The sequence below is a fragment of the Passer domesticus genome, chromosome 18 (genome assembly GCF_036417665.1).
Source record: "Passer domesticus isolate bPasDom1 chromosome 18, bPasDom1.hap1, whole genome shotgun sequence".
In the NCBI taxonomy this organism is placed as follows: domain Eukaryota; kingdom Metazoa; phylum Chordata; class Aves; order Passeriformes; family Passeridae; genus Passer; species Passer domesticus.
In genome coordinates this window covers 11,403,662-11,425,357 of record NC_087491.1, presented here as the reverse complement: position 1 = coordinate 11,425,357, position 21,696 = coordinate 11,403,662, and the positions used below count along the sequence as shown (strand labels likewise).

Below are 21,696 nucleotides of genomic sequence, written 5' to 3'. Positions count from 1 at the left end.
GAGATCCTCCACAGCACTGGATTTAAATAACTGCACCTCATGCTGGGAGGCACTAGAGATGAAAGCTCTGATTAGAGCAAGTCCAGTGCCATTGCTGCCTTTCATTCCTAATTAAACTGTTAAATATTATGCAGTTTCCACTTACAAACTATTTTACTAGCACAGTCTTTCTGTTTGTGTGGGCTTCATTTCATTTTCCACAAACAGAAACATTAGAGGTCTGCAAAAGCCTCATCCTCCCCATCAATGAAGCTCCTTACTTAATCAGGCTAAAAAGTAGATAGGTGACTGTGAATCACTGCTCAGAGTGAAAACTCCCAGTATTAGAAAAACTGGACAGAGCAGACTGAAATTCCTTGTGAGGTTTCTACAGCTTGGATAGTTCCAGAACTGTCCAGGTTTGGATGTCAGTGCATTCAGCACACACCCTACTTTGTACAAAGATGGGTGAGGCCAATCCTGAACATCTCATAGCCCGTAACACCACCAGCCACCACCTCGGGGTCAGCACTAGCAGACCCTCGAGTCCTCAAAGGATGAACACTTTGCTTCTGCAGCCACATCTCGACACCTGAGACCAGAACCACCAGGTTCCTCATTTCCCACACCACATGCCCAGTTCTGGCTCTCCAGGGGCCCAGGATGGAGCCACGGACTGGCACCACCACCCACTGCTCTCTCCAGAGTCAGAGCTGAACCACATCCAGCACCACTTCTGCAGTGGGAGAGCCTGGTCAGTGGATGAGGCAACCCCACCCTGCGCCCTGTCCTGCCTGTCCCTGCGTGACTATTCCGTGTCCCTGGCGCGAGGCCAGGCCCCGCTGGTCTCTTACCCAGACAGGTCATTCTCTATGACCATTTTCTGCAGCCCTGCAGAGATGCTGTTGCCAGCACTGGGCGTGGAGGCGGCGTGGTCGGCCGTGACCGACACCTGCACGCAGGCCGGGTTACTGAGAGCGGCGTTGACGTCCCGCAGGATCCGCGGCAGAGGCCCCAGTTTGGTGGCAGTGCCCTGGGCAGAAAAGAGAGAAGAATTACCACCACCATCTTGTGCTTTTTGCTAGAGAACTGTGGGCTTTGCCAATTGCTGGAGAGTCTCTTCAGAGAATCACAGGAACAACATTTTCTCCATCATTTCCCATCCCCAGAGCTGTCCCTGCCATCCCCTGGATACCTGCTCCAGTTGGGAAATGACTTCCCAGAGTAGTGAGTGCAACGTGGACAGTTCCCGGCCCAGGTCAATGTAGCCCTCAAAGCCAGCTGTGTTGGAGATGGTTTCAGGATTGGAAATCTCCAGGAGAAACCTTTGCATGTTAGTCCATTCATGTTCCAGGAACTGATTCATAAAGGACATGTATTCCTCTTTGCTGCCAAACCTATTGAGAGACAACATGGATTTCAGTTAAAGCCAGGGAAAGAAACTGCAGTTCACAGAAAGGGCAGGTACAACACAGGTAAGAACATTCTTCTGGCATCTCAGCCCTTCCAAGCGTTTGGGATCCCTGGGCTGTGAGCAGGCACCTGGGACACCTCACTGACCATGGAACCAAAATTAACCCCAACCTGATCCAGCTAAGCCCTCATCAGTGAGGGATCTGCACATCAGGAACAAAGGTGAAAGCAGGAGAAACAAAGGCGTTCTTGGTAAACCAGTGTCTCACTGCTGGGTCAGGACACAGCCTCCAGAAACAGGACCTGTCACTGGAAATCAAGATTCTGTCACAGCAATCACTCTCAGCTGACTGGAGCTCAGTGACAGATGGGGGCAGGAATCCTGCGCTCTCCAGCAATGCCAGCACAACTGCTCTGGGCTCACCCTGGAGAGCCACCCCTGCAGCTGGGCCGGCCCCACTGTCCCCTCAGGCTGCCTGCCACCTCCTTCTGCCCTCCAAGCTCATCACCCCCAGTATTTTGTCTGATTTAGAGCACAACAGGGAGGGGCTCGTGGTTAGACTGTCCTGGCAGCAGCTGGTGCTGTGCCAGCGGTTCCATGGGACAGGCTCGGCCCAGTGCCATGCACAGGACAGCCTGGCTTGATCACTTCAGCTTGACTAATGTCAGCTTAGTTAAAGAGCCGTTCCTGCAAAGTGCTGGAAATATGAAAACCCTTTAGTTAGGGATTGGTCAGGAATACAGAGAATTTCTGTCATCTAGTGTAACACACTTGTACATCTCCTGCTGCTGTCCGCAGGCGCGTCTGTGCGTTGCTGACTGCGAGTGTGAGCACTAAGCCAGTTTCCAGATCTAAGGAGCTTTAGATAGAAACTGTCCATTCATGTTTCAGAAAGCTCATCATTTTGTTATCAGAGCTCAGGATAAGTAGCTCAGAGCTACAGCCAGTGGAAAGATTTTCAGAAATCTCTCGCTTTGTTTCCATCAAACCAATGGGCTTAGTTAGAAACTGAAGGTGTCTCTGTTCTGAGGCCTTCGCAGTTCAGTCAGCTGCATTTTAATAGCAGGGAAGGTCCCAGAGCTCAAAGGAGGGGTGGAACAGTTCCTGAGCTGAGCACATCACTGCTGCTGATCAGGTTCTGGTCCTACATCTGTGGGACATCACAGGACAAAGTCCCCACTGCCACCCCGCTGCTTGTCCATGTGGTCAAAACAGCCTGTTTTCCTGCTCATAAAACACGTCCTGTTTTGGAAACTTGAATGATCTCCCTGACCTGACAGTGAGGGAACAATTCCCAGAGAGATGTGGGGAAAAAGCCAACAGGAAGCAAACAGGCCCTTTCCAGCGAGGAGAGGAGTGGCCAGCGTGGGACTCTGTGCCGGCGCCGTGGCTCTGCCCACGCACCCGGAGCTTCTGTGCCCTGCCCTGCCCACAGGCTGGCTTACTTGGCAAAGTTGGCGAGGTTCTGGGTGACCTTGGCGATGAGGGTCAAAGTGCGCGCGGTGCGGTCGTCGGGGTACTCCTGGAGCAGGCTGAACAGGGACGGGGACATGATGGCCGGGCACAGGAACCGCAGGAACAGGGACGCGCTGATCAGCCGCTCGCTGATGTCGGGGCGGCCTCGGTTGCTGCACTCCTGTCTCCACGAGGCAAAAACTTCTTTGAGCTCTCTTGGGAAGACACTGAAATGACACAAGGACAGGCAGTGTCTGTCAGGGTTGGAGTGTCAGGAGTCTCAAACCACCTAGGGGAAAAAGCAACACTGCTCTGTAAAGTTGTGAGAGAAGCAGCTTCTATTGGACCTTATGCTGGATGCCAAGACCCCAGAAAACTGGGAAGACTGGGTATGAAACAAACTGTACAGAAGCTCTTCAGCACTCAGTGGCTGTGCCATGGGGTACTCTGAGCTAGAGGAAGTTCACCCAGCAAGGAGAGCATCTCCTGAAGAATCACCAGCAGCACTGGAATCTCTGGCACAGCTGGAGCTTGCAGGGGGAGCTGTGCAAACTCTAATACTCCTGTTCAAGCACCTGGATCAAATCCCACTGTGCCTAGTACAAACAGAGAGCCCCACCGGAGTTACTCCAGCCTTGTAGCTGCACAGAGCTCAGCCTGCCTTTCCCAGATGCCAGGATCCCCTGGGGGCCAGCAGACGCTCACTGCAGCAGCCCTTATCGCTGAGAACTGCTGCCTGTTCCTGCTCAGCCCTCCCCAGCTCCCTGCTCCCACCTTATCCTGTTCCCAGCACGTGTTATTTATTCAGCTGGAGACTCCCACCCAGAAGCAGGCTGGCACTGGGCTGGCCACTGGTCCTGGTGTCCCTGGCACACAGATCCCACTGCCCTGGCCAGGAACCACCATCCTTGTGTCACACCCAGAGGTAGGACAGCACCTGAGAGGGGTCAGGCTCCATTTCAGGCCATCTGACCTTCTGACACTCCATGGAAGTGCCTGGAAAATGCTGCCACCCTGTTCAGCTTCTGCTCTGTGCTGCCTTCACACTTTCACCCCCATGAGCTTTTTTACTCTGAGCTCTACAAATAACATTAGCCAACGTCTTTGGCTGGATAAATTCTCCTCTGTCTTTGGCATGATCCGCACAATTGGACAAAACCCTTTCACTTCATGGTATTTGCCCAGAAACAGGAGAATCCTTTAAACAATTTGAGGCTTGAATGATCAGGACAGGTTGTGCAGTGAGTGGAGAGCAAAGCCCTGAAACGCAGCACCCGCACGTTCCCGTCACAGGCTGGAGCCCCTGGGAGCTGAACTGTGGCACAGCGGATGGATCCGGATCGTTGGCTTTATGTGACAAACGGGCCCGTAATTCATTACACAACTTCCCAGTAACGAGCTTCCACATGCTGAAATTCTGCTTACACTGAAACTTTCCAGATGTCCAAATTATGTCATAATTATAACAATTTTCGGTTATTGTGAACCTCTTTCCTCTCCCTCTCTGCACGGATGAGCACACACACTCCAGTGCTCTATTTAAAGCAGGATTGTTGGTTGTTGGGATACCTTGGCCAATCCCAACACTCATCAGCCCAATTAATCCCCAAGAACCGCTGAGCTCAAAGGACTCGGGGGGAACCACTCAGAGCGGCAGCTCAGCTGCTCCAGCCTTCCTTGGAAAGGCAGGATGAGAGGAACAAACTTCCCGTGCATTCCTGACTCTCCCTGGGTCACTTTCAAGTCTATTTTTAGAGTGACCTTTGAGTGCTGCTTTGGGTATTTTTAGGAAGACATTAATTCAAACCATTATGATCCACTGCTGACTAGAAGTGGTGAATCCCTCCTGGGAGAGCAGGTAAACGCCATTCCTCAGTCAGAGTTATTAATTGGCCAAGGAAGGGAATAGGATACCTGTAAAGAACCTGCCCTTTGTGTACCTGTGGTAGATAATGGCAGCCTGAGTAAGCCTCTTGCTCCTTGCTCTCCCCCTGAGCAGGATCAGTTCCCTTCCTGGCTTCCAGAAAGGCACACTCATTATCTTGGGAGATTATTTATAATAAGTTTTCTGACCTCAACACAATGGCTAGGAGAGGAGAGAAAACAAGAAATCCTCATTATCAAATACCTCCTTCCTCCAATATTATCCCTCGTTGATGCTTTGCAACAACAGTGTTGCTGCAAACACATTAATAAAAACTAAGCCCATATATTAAGCAGGAAGGCTGGAAATACAGCAGTGAGACAAAAATGCTCCTTCTCTCACGATGAGGACCAAAGACTCTGGGTATGCTAGCAAAAAGCAGAAAGAAAATATTTTTATTTCTCCAGGAGAGTCCCAAGACCATCTTTTTCCCCTCTGAGGTCACCTCTGCAGGCAGCAGCTGTCACAGACAGGGACTCCTGGCTGCCAGCACAGCTGTGCCCAACAAGCACCTCCTCAGCAGGATCCAGTGCCTCACACCAGCCCTCCTGGGATATTCGGGCCTGTCCCAACCAGTTGCAGGAACCTTTACCCTGAGAACAAACAACTCGGAAATGCCTCCAGCTGCATACCAGGCCTTGGGCCAAGGAGGCAAAGGGCTCCCATCCCCCAGCAGGGCTGCCAGAGACAGGGGTTAACCCAGAGGAATGTGGGGTGCTGAGCCAAGCAGGGAGAACAGCATCCTCCTCCCAGCTCCAGCACGCTGCAGCCAGAGAACATCTGCCCCAACAAAAGCTGCCTGTGCTGGGGCAGCTCCTCACAGGTGCACAGCCCCTGCCTGCTGTGGGATTTCCCAGCTCTGCTGGGTACTCCTGGAGGTGCAGATCTGTCAGTGCCACCCAGACTGAATTGTTCCACGGGTGGAAGATCCAGGACATGCATCTCTGCCTTTTATTCCAGAATTTCGTACACATTTGGCATCAAGTACCTCTGAATCAATCACACTTGGTGTTCCTTGCCTTCACTGCCCTGTCCCTGTGCCCCAGTGACCCTGGCACCTCTGAAAACAAGGGTGCCAGAGCATCTGGGATGTGCCACATGCCCAGAGCAGACACTCCAAGCTCTGGCAGCTCCACAGCTCTGCCAGAGCCACAGACAGGCCCCAGCTCTCCAGGAGGAGGCAGTGCCACTCCCGGGACACCCACCAGTAGGAGTTGATGATCTTGCAGAAGGCCAGCTCACAGCACATCTTCAGGTTGCCCTGATGCTCGGGGAGGTCCGAAGATGAACATTTGCTGGGATCCACCTCACAATTTTCATCTGATTCATAGAGTGCCTTGATGAACTCCCCTGTAAAACAGAGTTGGAGATGGGTTTGGAGACAGGTTTGGAGACATGAGAAGTGCAGCCTTCATGCAGCTCTATTCCTAAGCCCCAGTGCCCGAGCACCCCATCGCCCTGGGGGAAGATGAGAGGGATACAAGAGCACATGGTGGCCCCTGGGGCAGCTCTCAGGCTCTCAAAGAGGACCCAGGAGAGCCCAGCAGTTCCTTGGGAGCTCATGACACACCCAGCACATTCCATCCCAGCTGCAGCACTGTCCCTGTGGCTCTGGGACATTGCACCAGGGCTGCACTGCCTGGCCCCTGCACCAGCTCAGAGATGCTCCCTCGGGCTAATCCAGGAGGAAGGATGCTGGCAGGCCTGTCATTATTGGCCTGCTACTGCAGCCTGTGCCCTGCTGCTGACAAACCACTGTGATTCACAGGAGAAATAGGTAATTAAAGGAAAGAACAATTTACTTGGCTTATTTTGAGCTGAACATCACATAAATGAAATTAAAGTATTTCCTTGAGTTTTCCTGTGCTCCTCTTTGCTGCCTGGCTGCTCCTCCTCACCCCTGCAGAAGCTCACACTGAGCTGCTCCACCAGCTTCAGCTCTGCCACCTTTCACCCAGGAGAGCTGGGCACAGCCCCTGCACTCAGGGCTGGGGGTCAGTCCTTCATCCCAGCAGTGACTGGGACAGGGTGACAGGGATGAGGGGCAGCATTCAGCTTGGGTGACATTCTGGAAGAATGTTTTGCTTTGGTTTCCTTCTAATTCCAGTTGGTTTGCTCCTAGTTCCCAACTGTCTTGGATTTTCCCATTCTGTTTTTTCCCCACTCCAATCTGCATTCCTTCCCTATTGCCAAAACAAATTTTAATTACATACTGGAGAGCCTCTCCAGTGTATTTTCAGCTCTGCCAGGCAGCTCTGGAGCTGCTCTGCTCGCCTGCAGGTGATGCCTGCTGTTCTTCCCCAGCCCCATCACCTGCTCCATGGTTCCAAGGACAGTGCCATGCTGCCCTGGGGCACCCTGTGACATGCAGGTGATTCATCTCCCTGGGAAAAGGTCACTCAGAACCAGCACCCCACAGTGAGCAGGAAGCCCAGGCTCCTCCTGCACGAGATGGAACTGGCCTGGCAGCACTGAGCCCCCAAAAGGGAATATTTCAAAATTCTCTGATATTATTAATCTCCTGTTTTTTGAGAATTTTTATGAGTAATCTACTTACAGACTTGCCTTCAACCAGAAAGCATTACAAGGCAGAAACAAGTAATATTTCTTTTGCTATTCTTGTGGGCTCTCTGCCTGAATTTGCTCAATTATTTCCCTTTCCTCATGGTTTTCATTATTATTATTATTATTATTCTCTTAATAAACTATTTATGCTTCTTTGCTCCTTGCTAAAATTATACAAATCCACTAGCAGGAACCCAGCATACTGAAAAATTAACACCTCAATAGGAACTGTGCTCATCCTGCCCTGGGATGTGGATCCAGTGGAAGCTCACAGAGCCTCCACAGCAGCCTCTCCCCATCCTCGTGCTGTGTTCTCTGCATGCAGCAATTCCTTCCTGACCTGCCCAGAAGCAGAAGCTTCTAATTATTTTCATTTGCATCAAGAGAAGTATTTTTGGAGCCATAAACAGAGGCAGCACTTGGGAAAAAAAACCACCAGGAGGGTTCCCAGTGCTGGATGCTGCGGGAGGCAGCATCACTGCGACTTGGGAGATCTCATCTGACTCGGGAGCGCTGCAGGAGCAGGGCAGGACTCTGCTGGGGCTGCAGGGGGAGATTGAACCAGCCCGTGACAGCCAGCGCTGAGACAGGAGCCTGGCACAGCAGAATGCCCTCCAACAGCACTGCTGTCTCCTCTGAAAGCAGATGGAGGTGCCAGCTCTGCAGTCACCTTCACCTTCAGCAGGGAGCTGCCCACTGCGGCCACGGCCGTGTCCAGGCTTGACTGCTGCCAGGGAAACCCTCCAGCAGGACAATGCTGAGGGCTCTGATGGCCATAGGGCCCAGGTGACATCCCCACCATGCAGCTTGGAGAGCTCCTCTGGGCGAGACCTGCCAACGCTCGGTACGTACCTAAGGCATCTTGTAAGTACTTCTGCCCCACCAGCTTCAGGTATTCTTCAATTGCTTTGGTGGCCAGTGTGTTCTCCCTGAAAATGAGATGCTCATTCTCACCACAGCGATCAACTTCAGACATCATCAGGTCAGTCAAGAAATCCTGGAAAGCAAAGCCCATGGTGGGTCACCACGCACTGACACTGGTTCCACAGAGCTGCAGCTCCCCAGCCCCCAGAGGTCCCACCTTCGTGAGCCACCCAAGGACTGGAGGTGCTGCAGGTGATCTGTGTGAACACACTGCCTCACCACCTGCCCAGACTTCCTCCAGATGAGGAAAAATAAACCCCTGCAGAGCCTCCTCTTGCACCCCAACAAGGGCTCACCCAGACCCGCAGCTGCCTCTCCTCCGGTGCCGCTCTTCAGCTGCTCCCGTGTCAGCCTCACATTCTGTGGCAAAACCTTTTCTCCCCTGTTAAACATGGCTGTGCTTGGTGTCCAACTGCACTGGCTGCAAACCAGGGCCATGCTCCAATGGCATGAGCTGTGCCCAGTTAATGGCTGAGACACAAGCCTTAAATATGCACTGAGATACTCAAATTTCCCATTTCCTCCCTCTTCATGGAGATAAACAGCACTGACAATGCCCATCTGGGCACACTGTTGGTCTGATGTGCACACAACCAAATCCATGGGATGTGGTAATCCCTTGTGCTGCAGAGCAGTGGAAGGGATGAGCAGGAGCAGCCCCTGACAGCTGCCCCTGCATCAGTCTGGCCGCAGCTGCAAATTCCAGAGGAAAAAAGCATTTTAGAGTGAGCTCCAGCTCTGCTCCAGCCACGGCAGTCACTGAGCAGGGGGTCAGGAGCTCCTGGGCACGCTGCTGATCGAGTGTGCTGCAGGCAGGCCTGGTCCAGGAGGAATGCCAGGCACCTGCTAATGCTGATCCCTGTTCTCTGCACTGCTGATGGGCAGAGCAGCTCTGCCCGGCTTCTCCTCGCTGCACCAGGTGCTGAGGTGTCACCCCTCACCTGAGTGACACGGGACAGAGGCCACTGGCACTGTGCAGATCACCCACGTTAACCCTCTGACTGCCTCCCGTGTAGGAGACAGAGAAGTGATGACACACACATTCATTCACCTCCACAACCAAGGGCACCTTAAACTTCTTCCCATTAAAACAACATCATCTTCTCAGTAATAACCTTCCCCAAGAAATTCTTCATTTCCCCTGAGGGTCACAGCCCGTTCCTGGCAGGAGCACCCCTGCCACACAGGGTCCCAGGTGCTGTCCCTGATGTCCCCAAGCACAGCAGAGCTGCCACGGTCCAGCCTGTTCCAAGCCACACTGGGGACAGGGGACATCAGGTCCTGCTCCCTGCCAGTGGCTGGATGGGAGCTTTGCACCAGATGCAACTTGCTCCGTTTCATTTTTCACATGGACATCTTTGCATCAAGGTTCAACAAACAGCCTTCCCTGAACCCAGGAGGCCCAAATAATTTAATGCACAGACCATCCCTGTGCTGCTGTCCCAGGCAAAGGCAGACCTGGGGCAGGCAGGTACCTCCCTGTGTGAGAGCACATGAGGAGGGGAGGTGACATCCCTGCAGTACCCAAGGATCCACTGCTCCCACCTTCCCACAACACTCTGGGACCAACACACTGCCTTGACCTTCCCCCAATACCCTCCAAAAAAGCCAGAGGAGGAGCTTTGGGCTAAAAAAAAAAAGCCACTTCCATTATTTCTTTAGCCAGAAGATGCCCTTCCTCAAATCCTGCTACGTCTGCAGCGCTCCGGCAGCTGCAGAGGCAAAAATCCCTCCTGGAAGCAAAGCACGTGCCTCCCTCTGCTATTTTCTCTCATTTTGCCCTTTTTATCAGCCAAGCTGGAATGAAACTTTAAACCCTGCTCAAATCCCGTTAGCTGCTATCTGGGTAACTCTATCACCTTTATCTTCCCGGGGCTCTCCCAGGGTACGTTTCAATTCCACGCCACCGCTCAGGCTGACACAAGGTGCTGATTCTTAATTAGCAGCCGCTGACCTTGGCTTTGCTTGATTCTCTTTCCTGTCACTTTCCCAACATACTAATTATCTCAGGAACACTGAGTTTTACAGCCTCTCTTAGCCAAGTGTTTGCTTTTCCCCCTCTTGTCAGCTGAGCACTGGCTGCTGAGTCCTGGAAACCCAGGGCCAAGTGGGAGCCAGAGTTAATGTGAATTTGGGTGACTTGGGCTGATCTACAGAATTCACTAGAATATAAAATGAGGCAAGATTCCATGGCAGGACTCAACACAAAGCCAGGCAAGATCCCCTGGAAAGCTCTGCTGCTGTTATTATTCCCTGTGGAGCATCTGCAGCTCAGCAGCTGGGAAAAGGAGCCCTTGTCTCTGAAGTGGAAAGGAAAGCTGCTGAAGGCCCAGAGAATTCCACTATGGCACAGCACCCGAAGCTGAGGAGCAACACTGCAGAATCTGGCCTCACAACTGAGCAGGGAAGGAAGGGGGAGCCAGGACACCCAGGAGCATCCCAGGGGTCAGGATCCTCCCTGTCCCTGCAGCTCTGGGCTGCAGAGCCATCCAGCCAGGCTGCAGGACCTGGCCCTGGGATGTGTTGGGGGTCAGAATTCCCCCCGGCAGTGTCCTTGGGCCAGTTCCTCTGCAGGGACTGCTCCGGGCAGCTCCACGAGCCGAGGGTCACCTCCCATGACATCCTGCCATCCCTGTCCCTGCCACGGGCCAGACCTTCCCCTCCCTCCAGGGAAAAGCCACATCGGCTCTGGATCACACTTCTGCCATCTCTGCCCTAAGTACTCCAGCAGCCAGCACTCAGAAGACACAAACGGAATGCAAATACTTGTGGAATCCCTCCGGGGGCCTCACTCACCCACATACAAGGTCCTGAATAAAATGCAATAACTAAAGCCAATAAAACTCCCTGTTTCTGAGCAGCAGAGATCAGCAGGGGGTTGTTTTCAGTTAGGGCCCCTGGCAATGGAAGAAAATAAGATGCTTTATTTCATTACATCAGAGTCGAGAGGGGAAGGAAGAGGTCTACAGTCAAAATTAAGGGCTGTGGCAGTGCTCTTCAGGCTTGTTCCCATGTTTATTTTAAGGCTTTTTGCTTCAGACTGGACGGATCTGAACCTGTGCGACCCCAGTCGCTGCACATATGCTGATAAAGGAGAGCAATTCATAAATAAATAAATTCAGAGCATGACAGCACAAGGCTGCACTGGTCTCCACTTTGCACATAACCCAGCCTGTGCTATTCCGAGGCAGCTCCTCCCAATGCAGGCAGGAGCTGGCAGCCCCAGTCCTGAGGGTTCCAAGCGCTGGTCCCTGTGCCTGGGGGTGGCACTGGCAGTGCCAGCCTCCAGCTCCTGAGCCCCTGAGGCAGGAGGATGAAGCCAGCTGGGCTGTGGTGTGACAAGAAACACAAGTCTTGTAGGACGTGTCCTGTCCAAACCCAGGAAGGATTCTGCACTTTGCCAGCCCAGCCTCTCTGGGATGTGTCCAGAGCTGAGCAGGGGGGTGCCAGGGAGCTGAGGACACCCATGGCCCTGCCCTCCCCGTGCTGGTCACACACCCTCTGGCTGGAGCTGATCATCCCTGTGCTGTAACCCACTGATGGGCAGATTGACTCTGAAATAATAAGGTTCTCCAAATCACAAGCCTGATTAATAGGATTGACTTAACCTTAAGAGGATTGAATTGATAAAGGTAATAAGATTATTGCTTATTTCAAAGACTAGCTCAGAGTCCAGCTGGGCCCTTATGCAAAGGTGGAAAACACCAGTGGTGGGTAGGGCTGTAGGACTGGGGTGCAGGAGCAGTGGGACACCCACGGGGAAGGGAACTGCAGCACAGGAGGCTGAGGAGCAGGGAAAGGAGAGCAGCGGAGGGGCAGCAGCTGGGTCCTGGACACATGCTGTGAAACCAAGGACCCCAGCCCCAAGTTCTCGACTCTTCCATCACACAGTTCCTCTGAGGATCTGCTCCAGACACTTCCCTGCCAGGAAACAGAGCAATGTTCCCTCCTTCAAACCCTGGAACTCATCCCATGGCACTTTTGGCGTTTTCTGATTCTGCTTGGGAAAAGGTGGTGAATGGCAATGTGAGGGTTAACTCCCAGCAGTCCGTGTCCATCACCTTGCTCAGGGAAATAAGCAACCCTGAGGGATACAACACTACCACACCTCTCAGGTCCCTGCCTGAGTGACTTTTCAGCCCGGTGTGGAGCCTGCAGGTCCCAGAGCCCCGACCCAGCCCTGGCCCTGCCACTGGAACGTGGGGTTCCAGCAGATCCACACGGGGGGAGCAGCTCCATCTGCTCAGCAAGGCACATCCTCGCAGCACAAACAAACAGGGACACATGTTTATTCCTCACTCCATTCCCAACACCATAAATATTTATTTCCAGTGAGCAGCTGGTTAGTTAGAGCTTTGTCTGATGCTGGGTTTGATCTACCAGTGCTCTGGACAAGAGAAGTTTTTTGTATATTTATGGTCATGAACTGAGCTCTGGGAGCTCTAAGACAGCCCTGAAACAAATCTGAGCATGGGAAATATTCTGGAAGCATCAGAAGTCCTTTGGGAAGGATGCAGCCACCTACCCACAACCACATCACAGGGCCACACCAAGCCCTGTAAGGCGGGACTGAGCACTCCTGTAACTCCAGCCCTGGCAGCAGAGCTGCTTTACGACTTTGTGTCTTTTGTCTGTGGGCTGCAAAATACGTGAAAGCTGGTGGGTATCTCCACATCCTTACACGGAACAAACATTTCATCAGTGCTCTCCCTAGACGGTGAAAACAGGTAACAAGGACTGAGCTGAGAGGCCACATCTCTGCTTCAACCACCAAAAATCCCTTTTCAGCCTTTCTTGCCGTAAGAGACGGGACATCTGTGTGTGCCAGGAGCTGATGGATGTCTGTCAGATTTTCCAGCGGCTGGGGCAGCTCCCTCCCTCCCTGAGTGCCTGCACTCAGAACCTTATCAGAACCCTCTTCCCCTCCCCTCCAGCACTGCCCTGCAGCTGCTCAGGGCTCTCCAGGCGTGCCCCGTGCACACCAACCCTGCAGGGATGCAGTTCTTCCCTTTGCCATACAGACATCAAGGGAAGCACAGACTTTGACTCCAGAGGGAACTCTCCTTTCATGCTCCACTTTTTAACCTACTGCGATACAGCTACAGCCCAGGAAGAAGCAGAGATTTAGGGAAAAAAATTCAGCTGCAGCCCTTGTTCCCCTTCCACCTGCAGCCGCGGGTGTCCTGCCCCCCTGGCAGGAGGGACTCTGGGTTTGGCAGCTCCAGGTACCCACCCCTGGCTGGCAGGGGTAGGGATGGCACAGGCCGTGTCTGGCACGTGGCACCTCCCCTGCCCCGACAGACACGGCCCCATCCCGGGATTACCCCGTATTTACAGCAAATCGCTGCAGGAAAACACGGCCCGAAACAGCCCAACAGCAATTAGCTGCTAACGAGTTTTCCAGGATAATCTACCGGACACTTGTTTCAGTCCGACCCCAATTGCTGCCTTAGCCCGGGTACAGCGCCAGGAGCCACAAACCCCTTCAGCAGGGACATCCCTCCGAGGCTGCCGATGGCCACGGCAGGGCAGGGGGCTGAAGGCTCACTGGGGAGGCTCCTGGTGATGCACAGGATGAGGAAGCCACCTGTCACCAGGGGACAGAGGCCTGGAGAAGGGGGGTCCCTGCCCTGCTGTCCCTGCACTCGGGTCAGGGTGCTGGGGAAGCCACGGGGAGCTCTCCTGAGGGGTCCTGGGGTGCACCCATACCCCCCAAGCAGGGCTGAGGGCTGCTTTCTTCTCTCATTCATTATTTTTCTACCTTTCTGCCGTTTTTCCCTCTCCCTGCTTGTCCAGGCCAGGATGCAGCACCTGGCTCCCATGCTCCAATAACTCCTGTTGCTCTGACAGCTCCCCAAACCCTGCGCTAATGCTGATGGCAGATGACAGGCAGCAAAAGCAGAAGCTCCATTTTAGGGGAAAAGTCATCAAGTCTGTTTACTGTTTGCTGTGTCCCCTGTGTAAAGCCTCTGGGATCTCAAGCACTGATGCAGACACATGTCTGGAAACACACTTGCTCCCTCTGGAGCCTCTCCAGTACTGAGAGGCAGAGGAAAAAGGCTGGAGCAGTGACAACCACTCCCAGCCATGCCCACACATGATCCATGGTGATTAAGACTGGGATGACACCTGAAGCCTTTTGCACCAGAACCGTGTAAACTGTGACAGGGTCTTCCATGGCAATGTTATTCCCACAAAGCTCTGGCATTAGAGCTGCAGGAGCCACAGTGAGGGGCAGCAGAGCTCCTGGTGCCAGCACGAGGCAGGCTGTGCCCAGGAACCACGGGCTGACAGCTCTGGAGCCCTGGAACAAGGAGTGAGCAGAGACACCAGGACAGCTCTTGGGCAGCCACAGCGTTACTCCCCACTTCCCTGCACTCCTGGGATCAGGAGGCTTTAACAGGGCTATTTTCTCTGCTGCTGCAGCAGCAGGCCCCCAGCTCCCAATCCTCTCAGCGAGCTTTGCCTGCCTTGAACTAGATCAGGAAGCCAAGGCACTTCTCTGCCCGACAGATGGTAACTAAACCTAATCCACGAGCCCGGCCACGGGCAGCAGCAGCAGCTGCCAGGGAAGCAGAGCCTTGTGACTGCCCCTCAGGTGAGGAGCTCATGTTCCTCAGCACTGCAAAAGCTCTGCACATCTTGCCCTTCCCCAGCTCTCCCCTGCAGAGTGCAGGGAGATGGTCACAGAAAACCAGCAATGCTTTAACTCCTGCAGCCCTGAGACGGGCACTGCCCTGTGGCTGTGCCAGGCCGCCAGGGATGGAGGATGCTCTGCAGCAGGGGTCACTCCCTGCCCCGTGTGCTGGGGACCTCAGCAAGGAGGGCATTCCAGCTCTGCCCACCCTGCCTGCTCCCTCACGGATCACACCAGGAGTAACTCCTCCTCTCTGCCTCCTCCTGGCCTGCTTCTTCCCCACACCTGGCAGGGCATTCCCAACCAGGAAGGAGGCTCAAGGTGGTCCACAAAGGCTGAACTTCCACCATGTGCAAGTCAGTGGCATCAACCCCCAACGAGCACTGCCATGGGAGCACCCCTGAACCGCCTTCCAAAAGCAGCAGGACAGATCCTGAAGACCAAGAGCTGATTCAAGACATGCATGCCTGCAGGCCCTTTGGTCTGGAATTCTGGAGAGGCTGCTCCCTCCTGTTCAGCTGCCCTGTGCAGGGTGCTCAGCACAGAGGGAGCAGAGCACGGAAGCCAGGAATACCCAGCACACACAGGCTGCACAGCTCAGGCCAGCACTGCTTACATTCCATCATGCCTTCTTGCTTACTTTACAACTGTGCCTGTTTATACAGAAAGAGCCTGGCCCCTGAGCCTCCAGAAGGAGACAAGTGAAGGAAAGTGGCTCAGTTGGTGTCTCGTGGTCTCACCAACCTCTCTGCTAATTAACCAACTCGTGCTGTGTGTGCTACCAACGTGTTTGCAGTCAAAAGAAAAACAGAGCACATTAACGATGGCCCGAAGCCCAACTGATGAGTTTCCCCAACCCAACCCCAGAGTCTGCTCTGACGGTGTCTGGGACACTACAGCTGGCAGGGGGGACACTACAGCTGGCAGGGGGTCCTACCTTGGCCTTGCCCGTGCTCTGCAGGATGTGCACCAGCGCCGACGCCATCTCCTCCTTGTTCTTCACGCTCAGCGAGGGCTCCAGCACCGAGCACAGCACCATGTAATTGTTGGTGATGTACTCAGCAAACTCCTTGTACATCTCCATGGGAAGGATGCTCATGCTCTGGTAGCGGGATTTGATGCGGATCATGGGCCCTGGGGCCTTGCCCTTGCCAGGGTTGGGGCTCACCACTGGGTACCATTTCTCCACGAACTGCCGGCCCGTCACCGAGCTCACGGGGATGTTCACCTGCCCAATGAAGTTGGTCTTGTCCTTCTTCTTCTTCTTGTCAGTCTCTTTGTATAAGTGCACAGTAATGTTTTTGAGCGATGGGAGGTTATTAAATTCAAAGTGCTCCCCCCAAAAGACATTATCAGTTTTCAATTTACAGGTAGTTCGTGCATAAAGAACGTCATCTAGGCATAATTCACACAAGTACTTTTTCTTAGCTGGCAGGTCCTTGGCTTCAATAATCCATAACTTTAACATATTCTCTACCCTTCTGCTGTTGTCCTGAAAAAAAGATGCAAAGAAAGAAAGGTCAATAAAAAACACCACAAAGCCAAGAACAACAAAACTGGAGATATGAATTAATTATTTCGGATGTGCTAAATGAGCGAAGGCTTAATTACAGTTTATTTTAAGGAAATACTGGCTCTCAAAAATTTGCATAATAACACTACTTATGTTAATTTTCCAAAATATCATCGTGCTCTCCATGTCTGTTGGTGCCAATTAATATAAGGAACAAGGAAGATAAAACCCCTCCAAATCATAAATGTACCATTTCCCATTCCCTGCCAAGAGGGCCTGTGAAGAATCCCAAAGAATTCACTGCTCCTGAATGGTTTGTGCAAAGCAGAAGCTGTTACAGGTATCTCACAGCCTCCTCTGCTTTCAGCAGAGCTACTTTACAGCAGCACTGAGTTCATGGTCTTTCCTGTAACACAGCAACACAAAGGGTCCTTAATGCACACCCAGGATCATCACCTCATCCACGTGGGAATGCCACCACCTATGGCAGGGAAAAAACTGTTTGTAAAACCTCACCATATTTTAGGGCAGAAGTCCAGAGCACCCAAGTTAAACACTGAGAGGAATCACGGGAGAAGGCATCCCATGGGAGAGTCATGACAATTCAGAGACAGAAATCTGCCTTGGGTATCTTTTAAACAATAACAGAGCCAAGAATACTGTGGGTTTTTCAGAGCTCCCTCGTGATGCTGACCTCATCCTGGAAGAACATCCAGGGGATTTGCTGCAGGAATGACTCCAAAGATAAAGCACTGGCAGCTGCACCACTGCTGGGATTCTGCAAACCCTGTTTTGTTTGGAAACCCCTCACTGAAACAGCAGCCATGGCTTACTCTGCTCAGCCCAGGAGTCTGGGCAGGAACACTTCTGCTGGAAGTCCACAATGGGGTACTGTAGGTTCAGGAAGTACACACAGGAACTGCACAAGAACACTGAATTCCTGACAGAAATATCAAGCTGGATACTGAGAGTTTATTGTCTATGGACTCAAACAAAGACGGAAAGTCAGCCATCAGTTACTGCAGGTTTTGAGATGATGGAAACACTTCCAAATGGATTTCCACTCAACACTGCACCTTGAAGCCACAGTGACACGCCCAGCCCCAGCTGGCATTCCCAGGAGTTCTCTCATGCTAAGTGTGACCACACAAACCTTACACAGCCCTCTCAGGTGAGGATCACCAGGAAAAGCCCTGGGAAAGTACTGGAGCAACTGAGCTTCACCAGGGAACATGCTGCCAGAGCAGACCACCTCTCCCCTCCACTGCTCACACTCTGATACTACAGGAAATCTTTTATTCTGACGTTTGCCACTGTGCTGGGAACAACAAACTCTGAGACTGAGGGTCCCTTCAGAACCCACCAGGCCTGGACTGAATTAGTGTGCACAGCCAGGAGCTCACAGGATCCCATCATTTGTGTCTTCTCTGACCAGCAGAAGACTTGGTGGAGCTCATCAGCTGTGGAATCCTGCATTAATCCTGACCAATCTTTGCAGCCAACTCCAGCACACCAGGGAAGAAGCAGCTGTACGTTTTATTTTAGGATGTACTTAGTCTTAGTGGGCCATAAAAATGGATATTGGGTGTCCCTGTGTTCTAGTGAAGGATTTGTTCCTGTAAATCCCAGGAGATGACTTTGCACTCGACTGGCTGGAGAAGGGAAAGCTACATTCCACTGCCACCTCTGAAAATGGGATCTGAGCTCCTCCATCACTGAAGCAGACTCTGTGTCAGGAGCTGACACGTGAACTCCTCAGACTGCTCAGCCTTGTGACTTTGCTGGCAGCCACTGACATCTGTCCCAAGGCTTCTGGGAGGTGACAGTCCCATGGAAGTGGCAAGTACCACCAGTAAAAGCAACACTGAGGATTCATCAGGTCTGATCAATTCTTAGCAAGAGCTGAAGCAGCATGTGCTGAGAAGAGAGGGGAAGGAATAATTGGCGCTTGTCTGTAAATGTAATTGTGGAGGAAAGCAATATGGCAAAAGGCTGACCCAGAGCTCCACTCACTCACTCCAATGACAACCCATCCCTGCTGCTCCCATGCACTGGGCTATAAAACGCAGTAACGAGGAGCTGAAGGAGAGCAGAGCAGTTCCTCAGAGGCAGTACCTTGTTGGGGTGCACGGCACGCCGCAGGTTCTCCATCCATTTATCCCGCTCCGCTGCCGAACGACACGAGAAGCACTTACTTCCTGATGAAGTCGTCACCTACAGGGAAAGGAACAGGATTATGTCCTGAGCAGCACACTGCAGAGTGTGGCTGGGAACAGAGGGGGGCTTAGGGAAGATGCTACTGGATTTTATTTTTTTTTAAGTAAACAGCTTTACCCAAGCATGAAGCAACAGCCCCTAAGGCTGGTGGAAAAACAGGACAACTCTGTATGTCACAGAAATAATCATAGAAGCAAACTCCAATTACTTCTCCTCTTCCACACCAGAAAACACTAGATAATGGGCCCCATGCATGTGATGCTTTAAACCACCAAGTTCCACAACTGAGAGAGTGCAAATCCTCAGATGAACTAAAGATAAATTGGAACTCTGAGCGGTGACTTGGCATTCCTCCAGGCTCAGCCCAAAGCCTGTGACAGTAACAACCCATTCCTTGTTTCCAGCAGAACATTGGGCTTAAAAAGCCTGCTTTGCCACCTTCCCCCTTGGTGTCCTGTGGCTCCTGGAGCCCTTGCTGTGCAGATGATGGGGACAGGTCTGTACAGCCCACTCCTGGCTGTGGTACAGCTCGTGCCAGCTCATGGTCCAGCCGGGGCACTCAGAGCCCACAGCACCCATCCCTGGGGACAACCAGGGGAGCTTCCCAACCTGGACACAGCTGGAAGTGCTGCTGAGCCCTCCTCTCACCTCTCGTCCTTCCAGGTCAAGGGATTTTCTGCAGTATTTTTGTGACTTCCTCTGGCCATTGGGAGTTCATAGCCAGGGTTTAAGAAACACACTCACAGCAGTGACATTTCCACTCCTTGCAACTTATTCCTCATCACATTCCTGCTATCCCAAGGAAACTCAAATCTTGCTGAGCCCATGGAAACATGCAGAATGACAGGCACCAAGTTTCCTTCCTATGCCCCCACGTCAAACTTCCTTGGCATCAAAGCCAATGCACCTGCCCTCACACACAGATGTTCCCCAAGTTGCCATTTCCTTCACTCCTCCTGACCACCAGGAACGTGGCTCCAGCTCTCTGCCCTTTGCATTTCTTTTGCCCAGCAATATTCACCACGCACAGCTCTGTTGGGAGGCTGAATGGACCTGGCTGGTACTTTAAATAACTCCCCTCTGAGCTTCATTTCCGCCAGTCTCAACCTGCAGAGTTATTTGTGAGTGCTTTATCATCTCCCAGTGTTTGTGTTTACACACTGTGCACTGGGTTATCAGCTTCTGGGAGACACAATCTCCTTTAATTTCATGTATCTCCCAGAAGCCCAACCTGTTCTTACAGCAGAGCTGGCACTTGCTAAGATTTGTCATTAGCAAACCTCAATGATAAGTTGAACACATCCCTTCCTTTGAACGCAGACGAGGGCAGAATGAGAAGAGGCCTGTTCTGTCTTTACACAAAAACACAAAGAATCTTCCAACTCTTGATATTCCAGAGGCTTTCTCCTTCAGACAGACATTCTCCCAGGCCTTGCACACTTTTACACTCTGCCTGTAAAATACATTCTGCTGAGCACAAGCTCTCCTGCAGCTCCAAGAACAGACTCCATACTAGCAGGCACAGCAGTGTGATCTTTCCAGCATCCTTTCATGCTCCAGAGTATTTCCAGCTTCAAAATCTCCCATGGCAAAGCCCCCTGCCTCATCTCCTCTCCAGTGCTGCTGATGCTCCTGTTAACCTCCATCCCTGAGCCTTCCCACACAGAGCTCTGCTGGCACTCAGGATTGTCACTGTGTTTTCTTGCCACACTCAAGTAAACGCATGCATTATCATGGACAAATTCCTTATTCCATTTTAAACCAATTATAAGTTAATAATTTAAAACCTAAAAAACCTGTAACTGTCATGCTGAAGTAAGAGAAGGAGAAAATCATGTGTCAGATATGAAGTATGTCTTGGTCTGATGGGAGCTGAAGATCACATCTACATGTGTGAACAAAAATGTAATTTCCCCCAGATTTGCAATCAAATCCCAGCTTTGAGTTCTGACTTAAATATCATATGGCATTAATGAGCTTTATGAGATATTAATTAACTTTATAAAGAAAGTATTCTGATCTCATCAAGATCTTGGATATGCTGGAATACTGTTAATGTACAGGACAAACTCAATTAATAAAACTCATTAATTCTGAAATGTTACTTCTCCTATTCATTATCCCCAGTCCTTGGATGGACAATCTGTCCAGATAAAACCTTGTCTTTTTAAGACACTCCTGAGGTAGAGGCTGCCTCACTTGCAGGCACATGCATGGAGGACAGGGGATGGTAACTGAGCCCTGAGGGTTCACTGTGTGTCCAGAGGATTCTCCCAGGCTCAGCCAGGGCTCAGCTGCACCCCCGGCCCCAGGGGCCACGCCAGCCATGGCCAACGTTTGCACAGCTGGATCAAATTCAGTGCTGCTAAATTTAGCTCCACTAAATTCTCTCTCACAAGGCCAGGATGAGGCAACAGGCTCAGCTGTACTGGAGCAACCACAGCTTGTCTTTCCCTCAGCTGTCCTGGGACTGCTCAGGCACGACTGTGCAAGGGGACAAGGCTTGGCTGCCAAGACCCAAGAGAGCCCCTCAGCCCTAATGGCCCCCAAAAACCAGGGCCAGGAACAGGCTCTGGGAGCCTGGGCTCCGAGCCTCTGGCACTGGCTGAGGTGCCCACTGGATATTTAGCACACGCAGCACGTGCAGTGGCATGGGATGATTTGCTGACTGAGGAGTCTTGCAAGGAGAAAGAAGATGATGCTGAGTAATTTTAAAAAAAAAAAATCAATGAAGGAAACAAGTAAATACCGACTGCCAAGTACTCAGCAAGTGAGAAAAAAGCAAGTTTCACAGAACTAAGTAAGCAGAAAAAGCCAAAGGCAGCCTGTGGAAAAGCCCTGCCCTGGTGCTGACTGTGCTCCCTGGCAGAGCTGAGGGGAGCAGGGCCGAGCACGTCCTAATGCAGGGTGGTGGGGACAGAAGGGAGGAACAATTCCCTGCACCTTCATCCACCAGCTGCCTCCCAAGGAGCCACTTGGTTGTTTTCCACTGCAGATGGCTTTGGCACCTCTCGCTTTTGTCTCTGTCTGGGTGTGCTGCCAGCTCCTCTCCCAACCCGCTCCCCTCC

At 52.2% G+C, this 21,696-nt stretch overlaps 1 protein-coding gene across 12 annotated transcripts in view; it reads right to left on the bottom strand.

The window, feature by feature from the left end:
* DAB2IP (DAB2 interacting protein) overlaps positions 1 to 21,696 on the bottom strand; it is a 159,903-nt gene that overhangs the window by 13,920 nt on the left and 124,287 nt on the right. For all 12 annotated transcript variants that reach the window (XM_064394028.1, XM_064394025.1, XM_064394027.1 and 9 more), the window contains 7 exons: positions 18,527 to 18,625; positions 15,836 to 16,390; positions 8,190 to 8,334; positions 5,978 to 6,122; positions 2,839 to 3,075; positions 1,175 to 1,376; positions 834 to 1,012 (listed from right to left, as the gene is read on the bottom strand). In XM_064394028.1, coding sequence (XP_064250098.1) covers positions 834 to 1,012; positions 1,175 to 1,376; positions 2,839 to 3,075; positions 5,978 to 6,122; positions 8,190 to 8,334; positions 15,836 to 16,390; positions 18,527 to 18,625 — 1,562 coding nt within the window. The remainder of the gene's footprint in view (positions 1 to 833; positions 1,013 to 1,174; positions 1,377 to 2,838; positions 3,076 to 5,977; positions 6,123 to 8,189; positions 8,335 to 15,835; positions 16,391 to 18,526; positions 18,626 to 21,696) is intronic.